The following is an 18,622-nucleotide window of genomic DNA, read 5'->3' as shown; positions in this document are numbered from 1 at the left end:
TAAACCCTAAATTCTAAAAACCTCCATACTGACCTTGGAGTGTCCACACAGATGATGAAGAGCCCGAGTGCTCTGTTGGAGGTTTTTCAGGAGCCCGTGGATGTCTTGTCTGTGAGCCCGGAACATATGATCCAGTAAAGGCATACCGTTGCGCAAGAAAAGGTCCACAAACTGTCGCCCATACTGTGGATATGAATGATTTGGATTAAAGTCAGACAGGAAGCATTGTCCATCAACTATAAACTGTTTCTGTTTGTATCTGTTCACAGCAGGAAATTGATAATTCAAGATTAGCACTTTGTGTGACAATATAAAGTCCAGCAGCAAATCTTACCATTAACGATAAGAATGAAATCCATTTTATTTTCAGTGGCATTTCGAATGAATTGAAACAAATAGATGGTGGATTATTATTTATTCCACCAACCATGACAGATTTAACAGCCATCATAACAATCCTGATCCTTCACCAGGATTTAGTTGCTTACCTTGATGCAGGAGCCAAGGTTTCCTCTGCCATCAAACGTCTGGAAAACATGTCAAAGATAGAGCGTACTTTTATAAAGATTGACTAAGCATTACAATATACATGTATATATATAATCAAATTATCAAAGACCTCCTTACGTTTCTTGCTGTCAGATGTAAACAGGCAATAACCTAGTTTCATTAAGAATGATGTGCAAAATTCATCAAAATTAATATTTTCTTGGACATTCATACAATTACAAGATTTTAACCTAAAAGCTCACATATATAAACATAAAACAGAATGTTTGTTTCATCACTGCAACAAAGCCATGCTTACCTTGTTAAGGCTGACCAGGATGTGAAGTATGCGGACAGCAACATTCCAACGTAACAGCCGGTCCATCCACAACTAAAGAATGGAGATAGGGAAATTCTTTTAAGTCCCATTTTGCCAAAAATGTACGGTAGGCAATAATGACCCCTTAAGATCTTATTGTTTAATCAATACATATGAACTTTTTCATTCAATCATGGGAGAATTTTAAACATCTGATCCCAATTTCTTCAAACTTCTTAAATCCCTCTTACAGAATTAAGCTAAGCTCACTATTTTTGTTGTTCTATAATATGCGTTATATTTACTTCTTGAAGAGAGCTTTTAGAAGTTACCGGTATATAGGAATAATCTGTATGATAATCAGAAAAAAACATTTTTCATAAATAAAAGTCTATTTACAGTATGTATTTTGGCTAATTGAAATAAGCGACTAAAGCCTGTTAAGCTTAAGATGTTTCGAGAATTTAGGGCCAGATTTACACCTCAAGATTGGATTGTAAGAGCTTCAAATCACCACTGTCAATTTTAGACAGCCATTGAAGACTAAAAGTTTAGTTCCTAAGATTTGAATAAAGTCAACGGACAGTCATATTAAGGTCATTGCCACATACATCCATGATATCTGTCTGTTTGGCAGGTGGAATTGCCTTGCTGGCTTCTATCAGCTCATAAAACAGCACCCTATAGTAAACTGGGTAGGAGGACCTGGAATATAGCAGACAATCTTAAACCAGTGATTTTTTCAAAATAAATTTTCTGTGTCTTTTTAAACAAGATAAGTCCCAAAAGGTTACTAACTTATAATTGATTTAAAATTCTGCTCTTTTTATTCGGCAATAAATTAACCAAAAACAATTACTGTATAGGAATGACTACTTTAAAAATAGTACTCAGTACTCTACCATCACTCAGATCACCACAAACATTGTAAATGTTTAACACAGCCATAACTTTTTGTTTGCTTTAACGAACAACCCAGGAGCAAACGACATAAACAATGACAATTAATTTAATATTTACTGCTGAACATTTCCAAAGCCTGGAAAGTACAAGAAAACTATACCTGTTAAGAGTGGGGAAAGATGCAGCACAGCCATGTTTGTCCGTCTCCAGCAGTTCTGGAATGGCCTTGGTTGCTATGGTTTCAATGGCCGTCAGTGGATCCTCGCTGTGGGTGATGTACATCCTGTAAGGGGAATATCAATACTTGACCTGGGTACTTTTAGTGTGAGTTCAGGACATGACACATTCAGCTCATGATATAAGATGTTGTTGTTTAATGGAGAGAAACCACACTTGGTATGAATGCACTAGATGATAGCATTAGAAAATATACATGTTCCAGTTGCATACTCTTCAACACTGCAAAATTGCACATAACATATGATAAAGTAAACCCTTCAAAAAACTTCATAATTTTTTTCAATGGATAATACGGACATATTCATAGCCTAAAAATTGAAAACTAGACCTATCACAGAAGTGATTACTACCCCGCATGCCACCTTGACACAGGATGTTTTAGCTTGACTCAGGCAAATATTGAAATAAAAATCTTAATTCATGTTTGAAGATTATAAGAAGGAAAATCCTTATTTCCATGAAAATCAATCTAAATCCTTTAAAATAGACAAAGTCATATGATGGTCATTACTGCAAAATTATTTTGAAATCCAAAAGTCAATGACAATGTTATGGACCTGACACAAACCACCATCACTAGTCAAGTGACGAGTTGTGCGGTGAACATGACCTTGAAGCTAGGGATGTGGGTCTTGGGCACGACACATCGTCATCTTATGGTGGTCACTTCTGCCAAATCTCGTAGTCTCACAATGAATGTCAAAGTTAAAGAAGGGACATGAAGGACAGACGATTTAAATGGACAGTACATGAGTACATGCTTCAAATGATTCGTCATTGCCCTGTCTGTATGTCCCCCCAAAAACGACAAATCAGTTGCACATAAGCTTCATACAACACTCAAATTTAGTGAAATGTTGCCACACTTCAGACCTTTCGCCTGACGAATCCACCATTGCTTACTACCAGTGCCACGATGGTTACTGGGAATATTTCCGCATGCTTTTAAATCACGCAACTGTCTTGCGTAAACAGTCTAAGAGTTTGTGAACGTTTACAGCCGAAAAACGACATGACACTGTCTACACATGTAAACGTGGGAACTGTAAGTGACTCCTTTAAAGCCCTGACTTCTCTTTCACTTATCTGCCACAATCTCACCCACTGAAGCTGTTTAGTTTTTCTTTGAGTGGGATCTACATTAGTAAACAATATCACATACATAACTGCTCTAAAAAGAAAGCACAGGGAGGCACTCACTTGATAAGGAACTGTAGCTGCTCATTGAACTTTGCCCCCTTTGCTCTCTCCCCACTAGAGTCTTTCCACTCTCGCTTCAGAAACTCTTCCGTAAGGGGCACTGGGGTATGATGAACAATAAGTTGAAAGTAAATATCATAGATTGTAAAGCAAATCTGTTCTCCAACTTAATCATAATATGTTAAACCAAAACATTTGTCAACTACTAGAATACCAACTCCGATATTAGAAATACCCAAAATTGTGGGAGAAAAAAGCACAAATATCCTGTAGAATAAAACAAATCTGCTTGGAAATCATTAAGCTGTCTTTCATATTTTCAATCTCTTACATTTTACATAGAGTTCAACTTGAACAGAAGGAAAAGTACATCTATTTCAAGTTCAATGCTTGTTCTCACCTAGTTTACTGTACAGTCCCTTGTCATCAGTCTTCTCCGCAAGTGCTGTAAGCAATTTCAAAAGGGTGACTGCAGTTTGCACATCAGGGGCAGTGCTGGCAAAGTTCGCCACATACTGCATTGCCAACCTGGTAGGAAAAAATAAGCTCAATTGATATGCAGAAGGGGTGTTATATGGGAGTTATTGTTTTTCAGGAAACATACCCACTTCAATTTTCAATTAATAACAAGAATGCTAACTCTCACAAAATATATCTGTCCTCTTTTTTTGGCAAGCACATTTGGTGATGACCTTTTTTTGTCAATTCAAAGGCCATAACTCGACAGAGATTTAGACTTTCTGGTTAAGTATCAAACTCCACCAAGTTATTTGTGACAATAAATAGTTTGCCCATGTAAGGTCATGACTGAGATGCATTGCCAAAGTCAGAGCTTGAGCACTGTCAAGTCTTTATGTATTTGTCAATTCAAGGGCCATAACTCTATAGAGTGACATGGTCTTTCCGGTATCAAACTTGGCCGAGATATTTTTACCATAAACATGGCAATTAGGTTTAGTGATGATTCGCTGAAGATGGAGAGCAGCCAGCCATTCTTTTTTTTTTTGTCAATTCATGTCTATTACTGTGGCAAGGTAAATTACTTGTTCAAGATAATTTGCCAAGTTGGATGATGATTAATGCACATTGGCCAAAGTTAGTATGTGGACACAACCACTTTTGTATTTTTTGTCAATTCAAGGGCCTTGACTTGACAGAAACATTTTGGCTAGGTATCGTAACTAACCAAAATATTTTGCCCATAATTATGTTGACCAAATTTAGCTGTCACTTTCCAATTCTTTAATTTTTAATCAATTCAATACCCATATCTTTGGTGTTACTGGGACCTTTCGGCTTGTTATAAAACTTGGCTTGGATATTTTGCTAGTAAACATGATGGCCAAGTTTATTGATGTTGGTGTACATGTACCAACATAAGAGAATAGATAACTTTTGAAGACAAGCTGCCGTCCACAGGTGTTCCAATCATACATCCTGTCATGTTTGATGAGAGAATGGGCATAGAAAAAGCACAAATTCATTAACACTACACGGAATTATCAGACAGAGACTTACCCTACATTACTCCTCTAATATACCATCTTTCCTACACATTATACAACCCCACAAAACCCATTTAGCCAAGTCAGTTGGCCAGATACCTATCCACTCCCCCTAACACCACATCCACACCACCTACTTGATGACATCTTTGAAGACCATCTGGGAGGGGCCACCCGGTCTGATCCTCTTCACTAGCACTCCCAAGGCCTCTTTTAGTAGGCTTCGGTTCTCCATCATCTGGAAACCAGTCCTGAAATTTCAAGGATATGTTCAAGACTTGTTTATATTTTTAACATACTAACTTAAATGCATGACAGTTAAATCAGAATGCCTAGTAAGAATAATTACTGCAGTATATATGTAGCTAGGTGGAGGAGTGGCTGCTTCTTACAGGGGGATGGATAAATTTCCTAGTATTGCCTTCTCATACAAATACCATATTAAAAGGTAGCAAAGACTCCATTGTCCTGCCTTTGGCATAAGAGGGTGTAACTGAAATATTGTAGCCGTTTTTTTTTATTAAACCATTCTTGAATGTTAAAGTACTGGTATATATGTTTACCATGAGAATATTGTAAGGAGCGTCTGCAGAAGCAGGTGGAAACAAGATCCGGTCACCAGGGCCTCCAGGCTGTGGCTGCCCGGTCCATCAAGGACACCATCATTTTCCGATATCAGAGCCTGAAAGTAGACAGAAATAAAATAAACAAATTGTTTTATAAATTTTAACCTAAATTTAGTATAAGTTAAATTCATTTAAAGAATTGTGTATTCAACTTGTGCAAGCTCAAGAGTATTATTGTAATATAACAATATCGTCAGAATTTAAGCTGGCATAAATGGCTAAAGTTGAAAGTTCAGACACTCTAAGAGGGTACCTCTACATGCACGAACATTTATCTCATTTTCAATGGCAAGACTATCGTATTATGAAAATACCAGCCATTGTCTTTTTCAATGGATAGTTTACTTAATTATCCAAATAGACAATTACCTTATGGCACAGCGATTTAAAATGGGTAAACCGGTTTGTGAGCAAATAAGTCTGCTTTTTCTAGTATTTTTTTTTTTATTTATTTATTATTGAATAATTAAATAATTGTCAAAAAATTATAAATTCATTAGTTCTACAACAAATATTACACTGAATAATAAATAGTGCTGAAGAATAAAAGAACAAATCGAGAACATCCGGGCTTTTATCTCAGTGACGCCATCTTGAAAAACGAGATTGTTCCAATTAACCTTGAATTTAGGGAAGGTCAGGCATATTACATGTCACATTTTGTAATAATTACCGATTGATTGTCTAGTCAAAAACATACAGATTATTTCTTGTCTGAAAGGTATGTATTACAATGTTTAAATACATTCAATCATGCTTATACATTATATTTCTACTTACATTTATGATATTGATATACCTTCGCAATTGTGTAAACTCGTGGCACTATAAACAGGCTTATTACAAGACGGTTGTAACTCACAAAAGTCCCCCTCCAAGTCCGTTTTTACCCTTTAAATTGTTTACACTCCTGTTGCAGTAGTTAAAACTAGAATAAGCATGCAAGGCCTGACCTGGTAAAATGCTTCATGGGCTTTCCCAAATTCTAAGAAGTTATATAGCAGTAATTGTTGAAAATGATGCCTAGCAATTGTATAAAAATCGGGCTGGTTCATTTAGAAGTCAAGTTTTGAATTTTTTTTCAAATATTATCTTGAAACTCAACTAAAACTGTCAAAATAGGAATCCGAGCTTTTTTATCTAAAAGACTTATTTTGAATATTGCTGACTGTTTCGCATTATTTACACTTCGATGCCATTATAACCCTTCTCTGTTAACATAATGTTATTAACACTCCTGCCACTACTGTTAACCCTTTCGACACTGTTGTCATACCTCCATTCGCCGTTATTTTCGCTTCAGTCATTGTAATTTTTAACTGCCATCCTCGTAAACAGCCTGTTATTTGTTCTGTATCAACTCTTTTGCCACAAATATTGCTCTCCTAACCTGTCCTGTTGAAATCACTATAAAATTTCCATAATAGCTACTAACATTGTCGTTATGACCATCGCTCGAGGTCGGCATTACCACTTTTGTCTCAATCAAAGTGACTAAACAACTAAATGCTGTTTAAATTACACGGTAGCATGTCTCCCCTCATATTATTCCTTTGGGTCAGCAGTTTTTATACAATGTTTTATAGGAGGGCTGACTGTATTTTTTGCCAAAACCAAATACAGTAAAACTGCGGTCGTTCGAACAAGCAGTGGTTCGAGATCCGGCGTTCCCTCGAGGTCGGAGCTTGGTCCCGAACTTTTTTCCTTCTATTTTCATATAAAATATTCCTACGCTGCATCGAAACCTAATTATGTCAAGGAGTCGAGCAATATACTCGGTCCCAAATACACAAATCATGCACAAAACCTTATGGCTCCCTCGAGGTCATAATTGCACACTTTTTTCCAAACGCGCGTTCCAAAATAAACAAACAATTGCTAGGTATTAAAATTTTCGCAAGTTGTAAAAATTGCAATGAAAGTTGAAAGGCAATTTGATAAGGTGTGAAAAACCGTTTAACACTGTTAACGCATGACCGATATTAGTTGATATGGGCATTTTAGAAGATAATTATGAGAAGTTAATGATGAGAAGTTAATTGTGAGAAATGTAAATGAGTAATAAAAATATGAATAAACACTACCATATCGATCCTACATTGGAATCTATGAAAAGAATTCCTTCTTGTCACTTTGTTATGCAATATGGCAATTTTGTAAAAATAAAAAAAATCTATTCATTTATTGATATTTCTTTTACATTTTATATTTAGTATACATATAGTATACCACAGCCTTTGAACATATGAGCGATTTCCACAACGCAACACATAATCGATGTCTTAGTAAACAGACGACTTCAAACTTAAAATACACTGAAAGATATTTCATAACAGACTGGAGAATTGAAAATCAGGTCCTTGAAACAACGGTTCCCTCGAGGTTTAGGCTCGGTCCCCGGCGACTTTGAGCGATCGCAGTTTTATTGTAAAACTAAAAGTAACTAGAGATTGCTTTTTTGAAAAAGCGCTTGTCTCCCCTATTGTGTGGTCATATCTGAGAAAAAATAAATGATGGACATGAAATTTGTAATAAGGGACTGGAGATGAACCAACAGTGAAGTTTGGTTTATTCACCCGTTTTAAATAGTGAATATCTACTGTGACCTTGACCTTTGACCTACTGATCTCAAGTCATCTACTAGTCATGACCAACTAGCATACCAAGTATGAAGTTCCTGGGCGCAAGCATTCTTTATTTATTGAGCCGAAATGAAGTGTGACTTACAGACTGACTGACTGATCTCAAAATCAATAGGGGTCATCTACTAGTCATGGCCAACTAGCATACCAAGTATGAAGTGCCTGGGTGCAAGCGTTCTTAAGTTACTGACCAGTCACCATTTCTTCACCTCAAGGTCACGGTGAACTTGACCTTTGACCTACTGATCTCAATATCAATAGGGTTCATCTACTTGTCATGACCAACTAGCATACCAAGTATGAAGTTCCTGGGTGCAAGCTTTCTTTAGTTATTGAGCGAAAACTGTTTCTTCAACTCAAGGTCATGGTGACCTTGACCTTTAACCTACTGATCTCAAAATCAATAAGAGTCCCAAGTATTAAGGTCCTGGGTACAAGCGTTCTTTAGTTATTGAGCAGAAACCATTTTTAAGCTTAAGGTCACTGCCAAGATTGTTTTTTACCTGAAGGTAACCTTGACCTTTGACCTTTTGATCTCAAAATTAATAGGGGTCATCTACTTTTCATGAACAACTAGCATACCAAGTATGAAGTTCCTGGACCAAAAGGAACTTTAGTTATTGAGCGGAAACCGTTTTTTTCACCCTCAAGGTCACGGCGACCTTGACCTTTGACCTAGCGATCTCAAAATCAATAGGGTTCATAATTATACTAGTCATGACCAACTAGCATACCAAGTATGAAGTTCCTGGGTGCAAGCGTTTGTTTAGTTATTGAGTGGAAACAAAGAGTGACGTACGGACGGACTGATTGACAGGGAAAAAACATAATAACTGTATGTTTCATTTTTTTTACAAGCTGAAGATCGGGTTTTCCAAGCGCCCGAAATAAAAATGAGTAACTTCACTGTGTGATGGTCCTTAACAAATGTGTGAAGTATAAAAGGAATTAAATGTAAGGTATTGGAGTTATAAGTGGAAATGCCAACTTGCCCTAAAACTTTAACCTTTTAAGACAACAGACAACAAGCCATCACAAATTGAGCTAAACTTGAGCTGTAAATGTTCAGAAAATTTTCCTTGCCTTATTTAAATGATAATAGGTTAATAAAACATACCCAGATATATCCATTCTCTTAAATCAAGTATTGGCAGAGATATAAGAAAGCTTATAAATACTTTAACTTAATAAATTTGTACTCATTCATTTATCTGATTTTCTATAGGTTATGAATTAAGTTTCAAAACAGGAATCAAATATCGAAGACAAATTAATGCTTTGTCAATTAATTTGTATGGCTTTTAATAAATCATACACCAAGTAGTATGTTTTAAAATTTCTTTTCTATCACAGCCAATGTTAAAGCCCATAACTGCATTTAACAAGCAATAAAATATAAAACATTTAAAAAGAAATTTACATCATGATGTTTAGAAATAAAATAATTTTTCAAATGTTCAAAAGAAATAAAAAGTTTAGATCCGTTAAAGAATAATATTTGGATTTTTTGATATAAGGCCTATACAACTGGACTACTGTGGCATCAATACAATATGTTACCAGTGTTAAATAACACTATATAAAACACAATTTATGAACATATCATCATTGGTCAACATTGCAGCAAAAGTTGTCAACTTTCAAATTACTGTTTTACATGTTAAGTGAACATACATATGAAAAGTTTTATCAAAATATTTGTCAATATTTTTGCTATCAGGCAGATAAGGTTAATTAATATGAAGCATTCAACCAGTTATTTCTTTCTTAATTCATAACAACTATACTGACCAAAGCTAATACTGTGAAATCATATATATTCGTTGCACATTAATTTTCGTGGATTTCGTGGGTTGGCTTAATTTAACACCCTTACTGTGTTTTCAAAGTTTGCAAAAATACTTCATTGACATTCAATGGCTTCACTATTTTATGTCTTGATATGGTTGCATCATTATTAATGACTTAAATTACCGATCAAGCGATAATTGACATGGATATTTGCGTGAATTGACGTATTGGACTACTGTAGTGTCATAAACTGTGAGACATAGACAACACCTAGCAGGAGATGCGCATGGTGAATTTGCTGACAATAAAGGATCACAGTTTTGATGATTGATTTCTTTTCAAAAAAATAAAAATCCACGAATTTAAGTACCAACGAAATTGTCCTTTTTCGGAAAACCACGAAATATCAAGCCCACGAATATAAATTATTTCTAGGTATTGACTTTAAATTTGAGCTAATTCATGAGTGATGACTACCTGAAATTTAATTTCTGCATTTTAAGACCTAACTTGATTTTCATTTAAACACTAGTTTACAATGTTTCGTATGAATAGTTGCATAACCTGTCAACCAGCTAGATGAAAAATGTGCTAATGTAAAGATAACAAATTCATATAAAACAAGAAATTTTAATATGCTTCCCTGAATGACAAAGTGAAGTCCGGAAATAAACAACTTTACCTTTATGCATTCATGCAGAATTCCATCATGATTAAACTCTTAAGTGTGACCTTGAACTTTGAGGTAAGGTCGTGGGTCTTGCATGCAACACATCACAAAAAAAAATGTGCAATTTCACTTTAAAGTCCCTCTGTGCATGACAAAGTTACAGCCGTTTTGCCTTACAGCGGTCACAGACAGCTATACCCCCCGCCTCATGGGGGCATTTTTGGTAACGAAAGCCAATCAATGGTAAGGGTAATTTCTCAGGAACATAAGAAATGTGTAAAATTAAAAAAGGGCAATAACTCTTCCTAAAAGAATCCCTTTATGAAAGCCCGTAGACAATTTCAAATGTAAAATAAACAAAGGGCAATAACTCTTTCAAAAAAGGTCAAATCGCAAAAGCCTGACAATATGCGCTGCATCATGGCGAAGAAACCAATTTTAATTGTAATATAAGCAAAGGGCAATAACTCTTTCAAAAATGGTCAAATCGCAAAAGCCAGACAATATGCGCTGCTTCACTTTATGATCATCAATCTGTGAAAGTTTGGTAGAAATGCATGAAAAACGTAAGAGGAGTTGTGAAGAAACCAATTTTAAATGTTATATAAGCAAAGGGCAATAACTCTTTAAAAAAATGTTCGAATCCGGAAAGCCTGACAATATGCGCTGCTTCACTTTATGATCATCAATTTGTGAAAGTTTGGTAGAAATCGCATGAAAAATGTAAGAGGAGTTGCGAAGAAACCAATTTTAAATGAAAAATAAGCAAAGGGCAATAACTCTTTCAAAAATGGTCGAATCCGGAAAGCCCGACAATATGCGCTGCTTCACTTTATGATCATCAATCTGTGAAAGTTTGGTAGAAATCGCATGAAAAACGTAAGAGAAGTTGCAAAGAAACCAATTTTAATGTGAAATAAGCAAAGGGCAATAACTCTTTCAAAAATTGTCGAATCGGGAAAGCCCGACAATATGCCCTGCTTCACTTTATGATCATCAATCTGTGAAAGTTTGGTAGAAATCGCCTGAGAAATGTAAGAGGAGATGCAAAGAAATGAATGTGGGACGGACGGATGCACGCACGCAGACGCACGGAATCGCGCCAACCATTACTTTATCCCCTCGCCTTTTCAAGGCGGGGGATAAAAAACACTGAAAAAACAGGACTGAAGGACAGACATACAGCCCACACAGTGCAATTTTAATACGTCCACCTTTTGGAGCATAAAAAATATCAAAAAGAAGAAAATCAAAATGGCAGTTTTTTGTGGATGTTTCATGTCCAAGAAAAGTACAGAACAAGAGCTGTCCTAGGACAACATGCTCGACTATATGCTGCATTGTCTTATAATACAATAGGTGAGTTTGACGCCGCCCTCATGCCAGCCGGGCCAAACAAGTATACATCATTCTAATAACCAGGTTTCTGTTTAGTTGAAGATATAAAAAATATGCCTATCAAAAGCAATTTGAAAAAAATCAAGGGCCATAATTTGTATTCAGAGTTATGAAACCTAACAGTAATTGTGCGATGGTGGTTACCAACTTTGTGAGGTATCAAGTCAATTGAATGAAGAGTACAGAAGTAATTTGTGAAAACCTCAACTTGCCCTTTAGGTAAAAACCCCATTTTGCCTCATAAAGCAGAACTCTCACAGATAATTATACTGTTGTTTTTTTTTTTACTTTTTATTTTTTGTCTTGGAAGTAGTAAATTTTTGTGTAAATATCTGCAAACCAGTGATGAAAGACTGCTGACAAAAGATCAGATCACAGATCAGATTTTCATATTTTCATTCAAAATTTAATGTTTTATGGCTTAAACCGTTACTAACTGTTTAAGAAAAATGCATAACACATCAATTTTGGAGCAGAACTATGAAAATCTGTGATCTGATATTTTGTCTTTTACCACTGGTTTGCAGATTTTTACGCAAAAAATTGCTAATTCCAAGACAAAAAATAAAAAATTGTCAAAACATTCAATCTGTGAGAGTGCGGCTTTAACTTGAACCAGGCACAATGTTCTCTAAAACTTTATCCTTAGTTCCTAAGTCAATCAGGGGCCATAATTTGTATGTAGGATAATATGGAGTTGTGTAACCTCAATGTGTGATGGCTCTGAACAACTGTGTGAAGTATTAAGTGAATTGAATGAAGGGTAATGGAGTTACAAGTGAAAATGCCAAATTGCTCTTTAACTTTAATCATACGCTGACGCCGATGCCGAAGCCAGAGCCAGGGTGAGAAGTAAAGACTCCTTGTTCTTCGAAAACTTTAGCTAAAAAACAACAGCACAAAAGCACACATTAAAAGTCCATATGGTATATATGCATACAATTATTGATGCAATGTTTTGAGTAACATGATCTCTGACGTGTACATCACATACAACTAGAAGGACACATATCCAAACCAACACAAACCATTTGAACAGTTGGCACAGTCCATCACAATCACTAGAAAGTCAACTAGCCATCTCCATCTCTTCCTCAGTTCATGTGGTTATGACATTTAAAGCAAGTCACATGACCCTCATAATAATTATCCTCAAAGTCCTATTTACCCATTAATACAAGAAATTCATTAAATTTTAAAATCACATGTTTGTTACATTAATATCATTTTTGGACTTCAGGTTGATAAGAAAATGGGATCAGTTTCTTCTAAATGGAACAGGAGAAGAGATGGTTCCACTTCAGTACAAGTTCTGAACAGAGGTTGTATAGATGTTCATAATAATGTTATATTATAAGGCCTAATAAAAAAAATGTCTGTTTCCTGTAACCCAAGTGACCGTAATTTTTTACCGCCGACCGCAATTTTTTTATGACCCAAAATTCGAAAAGTCAGATTTTTAGTGATCTCTGGCCTGTGGTGACAACGATTATTTAAATAATTTAGTCGTGTCCGAACTTGTTGCATAGTTATAAACGTTTCCTGTTTGACAAGTTGAAACAATTGCAAAAAGCTTATTGGCTGTGACATTAAACTGCACATACACATCTATTTTTAACTCAACTTTTTTTTTCTCAACACATACTATCAAAGAGAGTTCTCACAATTGACTCAATATGAGTTGAAAAAATATTATATAATTATTATGTATAATGCAATGATATGGCAGTTCCTTCAAACTGATAAAATTATTGATTGTTTGGCAGGTCCTCAACAGAACCTGGCCCAAGTTGGACCCAGCACTACACCAATTCATACTGCAAGTGGACAGAATACTTCTGGAGGAAACATCCAAAACACTGCCAGGCATGGCACTGAACAAGGTGGGATAACCTGTGGGAAACAACCTCGCACTTAGCTTTTATTCTTTCTCAAAATTAAAAAAAAATTTTTTTTGCCCACTCTTATCTCTGATGTCTTGTACAAAATAACAACATCAGCTAAACATATCGCACACACAGGCGTTTTTCCGGCTAGTAACTTTGCAAAAGCACAAAAGCTTTTTCACTTACTCAAAAATATAGTCATATTACCTGTTTAAATTTTCAAAATTCTTTGTTTTTGGGCAGGGCACCATTAAAAGAGTTTGCGTATATTTATATATATACATACGTATTGCAATGATATTGCAGTTCCATAAAAACTGATACAATTATTGATTGTTTTGCAGGTCCTCCCCAGAACCTCGCCCAAGTTGGACCCAGCACTACACCAATTGTTACTGCAAGTGGACAGAATACTGCTGGAGGAAACATCCAAAACACTGCCAGGCATGGCACTGAACAAGGTGGGATAACCTGTGGGAAACAACCTCGCACTTACCTTTTATTCTTTCTCAAAATTAAAAAATATTTTTTGCCCACTCAATTCTCTAACATCAGCTCAATTCTCTAATATCCCGCACACAGGCCCTTTTCCGGCTAGTAACTTTTCAAAAGCACAAAAGCTTTTTCACTAGCTTGAAAATATAAATGGTCATATTGCCATTTTGGAGTTTTTAAAAATCTTTGTTTTATGGGTGGCCACCCTCAAAAAGAATATGCATGTTGTTATTTTGAAAGTCATTTTTTGATTGAATGTAAATGTTTTGAGGCAACACTACACCAAAAATCTGCAAAAGTACTGAAACTATTTTTAGAATTGTAACAAGCCTTCCTGATTGATACTCCATGTAAACAGTAATCTTTCTAAAGATTTTCTGTAATCAATACTCTCTGCATTGATTTCAAATGTCATCACCAATTTGAGGTGTAAAGGCCTCGTTGGAGATATTATACCGCTATAATGACAAGAAAAAAGTTGATGCATAGTATCTAGTCGATGCACTTGCCAGAGTGTTACAGGGCCTTTTAAAAGTAGGTTTTTTATCGACATGCGCATTGTCATAATATGCAAGATCTTCTTTTATTCAGCAATGTTATTGGTTACTTAGATTCAAATTAATATGAATAAAACCTTGCCTGACACAAAATGTGATTATTTCTGAAAGTAATGCCGAAAAATAAGTACTTTATAGTTGTGGAACTATTTAGCATACAGCGTATTAGTGTGATACAAATAGCTCCAGAGCTGAAGGCACCTAAGTGATGAATAAGGGAGGTGATTATTTTCACAGAAATGGCTAACCCAATGGGTCTACCATTCAATGCCTCGAACATACCATATATGATGAAGGTGTAAATGTAACCAGGATGCTTGTGATATAATTTTTAAAACTTGTCTGATAAACCTAATTAATGTCATGGTGCCATAAGAAACCAGCCTGTTAATTTGTTTGTCACTGATCTTGTTCCTGTACTTTATATTACAGCATTTAATAATATTGCAATACACACGCCATCAAATGCATTATATATATCCTTTACAGGGCAGGCCGCTCCGATCATAAGGGAGCAAATCAATCCAGATTACTTTGCTGACAACTTGCCAGGAGCTGTCCAAAGAGATTTATCTTCTGTGAGCCTCCGTAGTGGCCCTCTGCCTGAACCAAATCTTCTTAAAGATTTTTGAAACTATATCATTCAATGAGATATTTTTCAAGTGAGGTGTTAATTCTAGGCAACTTTTTTTGTATCTTGAATGTGTTCTTTCTAGTGATGCAAATGAATGGCAAGAAAATTCAGTAATTCTTTCATTTAAATATTTTATTAACAAAATGAATCTCTTAGAAGTTGTAGCAAACTATTATTATTAGTGGTAGCGAGGGCCTTTTTACCCTTCTAAATAGATGTTTCCTGGCTACATTGTACTTTCCTAGCGACAGACCCTTTTTTATCCAAAGTTAGCCTCTGGAATTACCAATTTTCTGAAGAAATCCCAACAAAAATCAAAACATTTTGAACAAACAAAAAAGATATCAAATAATTACACTTACACCGCATTATTATTTGTAAACAAGGCAAAGGTAGATTTGCGAAGATCGTTAATTCCTGTTGAACGATGTTATGCGCCACAAGGGTCATTTATATCTGTAGGAGGATCCGCAGTATTCGCAGAGAGGGGTATTTTATTTTTCAAATTCTGCTTTACCTCACAGTCTCAATCTGGGATTGACCTTTACTCAAATTCCTCATGTACATCTGTTTAGATAGTAATACGTATTCTGCTATGATTGTTCACTAACACTTCTTTAAGGTCAAGTGCTAGTCAGAAATATAGTTGAAGAAGAGCCGTTGAGGTGTTCAACTTCCATGTTCATGAAAAAAGTAAGATTCAAAGGAATAAGAAGTTTTGCTAGGTTAGATTTCAAGACTTTCATATTTTTAGGTGATAAAACTAGAGCAACACTTAGGATATCTTAAGAAATTGTATCTTGTCAACTTGTTGTGTTCATATTTATATAAATGTTTAGGTTTGTAGTCAAATTCTCACTTTTAAAATGATACTCTTATTTAAAATCAAACCAGCAAACATAATTTTTGAGTGATAATCCTTTAACTACTTTCTCGATTATGCATTTATGGAAAATATCAATTACTGATTACAAACTTCGGTATATTTTTGCATTTAAAGTATAATGTTCACCTACTTGCCAGGGAGGGGGGTGGGGGTGGGGGTGGGGGTGGGTCACAGATAACTATTTAATCATATTTTTATTTTGCCTAGGACGGTGAATTTTGACGCCATATGTTGTTAAAATGTCATTATTTTACCAGTTTTAAAATAAAGTTTAAATTTGTGTTTCCCTGTATATTCACTACTCCTCTTCCTGATTTTATCACTCTAGATTTCAATATTATTAGGCCAAATAAAAAAATAGGTCCGTTTCAGGTTACCCGACACCCTATTTTTTTCCCGCCGACCCTAACCTATTTTTCCCTGAAAAAAAAATGTGATTTGGGTACGAAAACCATTTGTTACGGAATGTTTACGAAAAGTTGATCATATTAGAGTTGGATTTCTGATTGTATTTACCGTAAATATAAATAATTATTTTTTTCGCTATCCGAATTCATTGAAAATAACCATTTTTACATTTCATCTCCATGTATGTTAAACCTGCCTTTTTTCTTCATGTCTGCATTTTACCACTTATTAATTTATCCGTAGTTATGGATATAACGCCTTTAAGTGTAACTCCTTCATCAAGTTAATTAAAATCCTATTCAACACCATTTTATACATGCATTGAAATGAATAAACACCTTTTATCAGCTTCAGATCAAACAGTCACACTGTGTGACGTCACATAACCCACGAGGATCTCGTGGAGAGCATGGATATTGTTATGCAGGATGTGTCTGGGTGGTGTTTTCGATTGTAACTTAAGTATTGCATTTCTAACTTTAATTCATCACATTAAATAGTTACCTGTATCATTGAAAGTGTTGTTTTTTATTGTTCTTTTGATGTTTCATTGAGTATTACTGTACGATTGTTGCTTCATAAAGTCTATATTAAAAGTGTGGTACAAGTTTCAAAGTTTATTGGCGGATCGTTTTACAAACATGTCATGTCTGTGTTTTCTTAATCCCTTGATTGCCCTTGTTGTTTCTTTAATCCTCCATTATATACATCACACTTCCTTTTCAACAGGCAATAAATCGTTTAGGATGAGTAGTAACTAATTAACTTGTCACAGTGATGTATACTGTTAGGTATTCTAGCCAGGCAAATACATTCTAAGGATAAAGATCAATAATCTGTTGTCTGTGAGACTTAGTAACTGTAAAGTCATAATCGATGTCCTTTGGGTGTACGAAAATTAGGTAGTCACTACTCAAAATAAATTATTTTTGAAATTAATAATGGGTGTCCGAATTTTTAGTGTCCAAACTCTAAGGTGAATTACTTGTGTGACAGGTATATTTCAATTCTTGAACTTTATTTTCTCGGATACAAATGTGTCAGATACTGACTTTCGGATTGATATGTCAGACTTAAGTGTGCAATTTTGGCAATAAAACCTGTATGTTACTTGTTCTTCAAACCTGAACCCCGAGGTCCTCTTGACAGCATTGAGGTTTCCTTGGCTTATGGCTTATATGGTAAATTTGCTGTCCCACTCTCCATGTAATTATGTAACAGGCAGGTAAGCATACTACAGCGGGTGATTGAAAGCAAAAGGGTGCATAAAGATAAGTAAAACCGTTCCTGGAAAGTCTTTAATAATAAAAGAGTGGTGTACCATAACTTAGTTGAAATCCAACCATCATTGTCAAAGTATTTAACCAGACAAATAAAGATTGTTTCATTTGAAGCATGGAACATGTTTAAAAACTGCTGATAAACCTGAAAATTGATGACTTTTATTTTTGGTACAGTCTGAGTCAATAGTTACTGAAATCGATATTGGCAGCGTTACCAGAAACGCACCTATTTTTTTATTTGGCCTTATAATATCTCTTCTAATATCCAGGCAATACATGACCTGTTGTGGGTAAAATACATGTCAGTTATTTTGGTTGCAGATTTGCCATTTATATTTTATTCTATCTTGAATAACACCCATTTCACTGTTGGCCAATACAAAAAGACCAAGTATGTCATCACTCGCTTGTTATCCAGTTAAAATGTATTTAAAAATGATTTTTGTCACGGATTTTTTTTTTAAATTAGGGCTCCAAAGCAAAATTGCTTTAAGTGTAACTTATTATGAACTTCACTTCAGCTAAAATTTACTAGTGTATAAGAAGGTCCCTGATGTATACCTGGAAGAAACCACTAGCAGCCTCGAGGTGGTTACAAAGTGCGGGCATCAACTTGACAGCATTGGTGGCCACTTGCAGGGGAGACAACACATCTAGGCCAGAAAAACCAACCTTCTTCTCTCCTTTAAC

The 18,622-nt window shown here is 35.3% G+C and overlaps 1 protein-coding gene and 1 long non-coding RNA gene across 4 annotated transcripts in view; one reads left to right on the top strand and one right to left on the bottom strand.

The window, feature by feature from the left end:
• Positions 1-18,622, bottom strand: part of LOC128218374 (Fanconi anemia group D2 protein-like) — a 42,438-nt gene that overhangs the window by 3,634 nt on the left and 20,182 nt on the right. For all 3 annotated transcript variants that reach the window (XM_052926032.1, XM_052926033.1, XM_052926034.1), the window contains 10 exons: positions 18,494-18,622; positions 5,220-5,338; positions 4,794-4,907; positions 3,552-3,679; positions 3,152-3,251; positions 1,872-1,994; positions 1,420-1,513; positions 809-880; positions 489-527; positions 34-183 (listed from right to left, as the gene is read on the bottom strand). In XM_052926032.1, the coding sequence (XP_052781992.1) occupies positions 34-183; positions 489-527; positions 809-880; positions 1,420-1,513; positions 1,872-1,994; positions 3,152-3,251; positions 3,552-3,679; positions 4,794-4,907; positions 5,220-5,338; positions 18,494-18,622 (1,068 nt within the window). The remainder of the gene's footprint in view (positions 1-33; positions 184-488; positions 528-808; positions 881-1,419; positions 1,514-1,871; positions 1,995-3,151; positions 3,252-3,551; positions 3,680-4,793; positions 4,908-5,219; positions 5,339-18,493) is intronic.
• Positions 5,978-13,668, top strand: LOC128218375 (uncharacterized). The gene is made up of 3 exons (XR_008258361.1): positions 5,978-6,003; positions 13,024-13,105; positions 13,550-13,668. It is a non-coding gene; the product is annotated as an uncharacterized LOC128218375 (long non-coding RNA).

Source organism: Mya arenaria, chromosome 14, assembly GCF_026914265.1.
Source record: "Mya arenaria isolate MELC-2E11 chromosome 14, ASM2691426v1".
Lineage (NCBI taxonomy): Eukaryota > Metazoa > Mollusca > Bivalvia > Myida > Myidae > Mya > Mya arenaria.
Note: the sequence above shows the minus strand (reverse complement) of the source record. Positions and strands in the feature narration are given on the sequence as shown.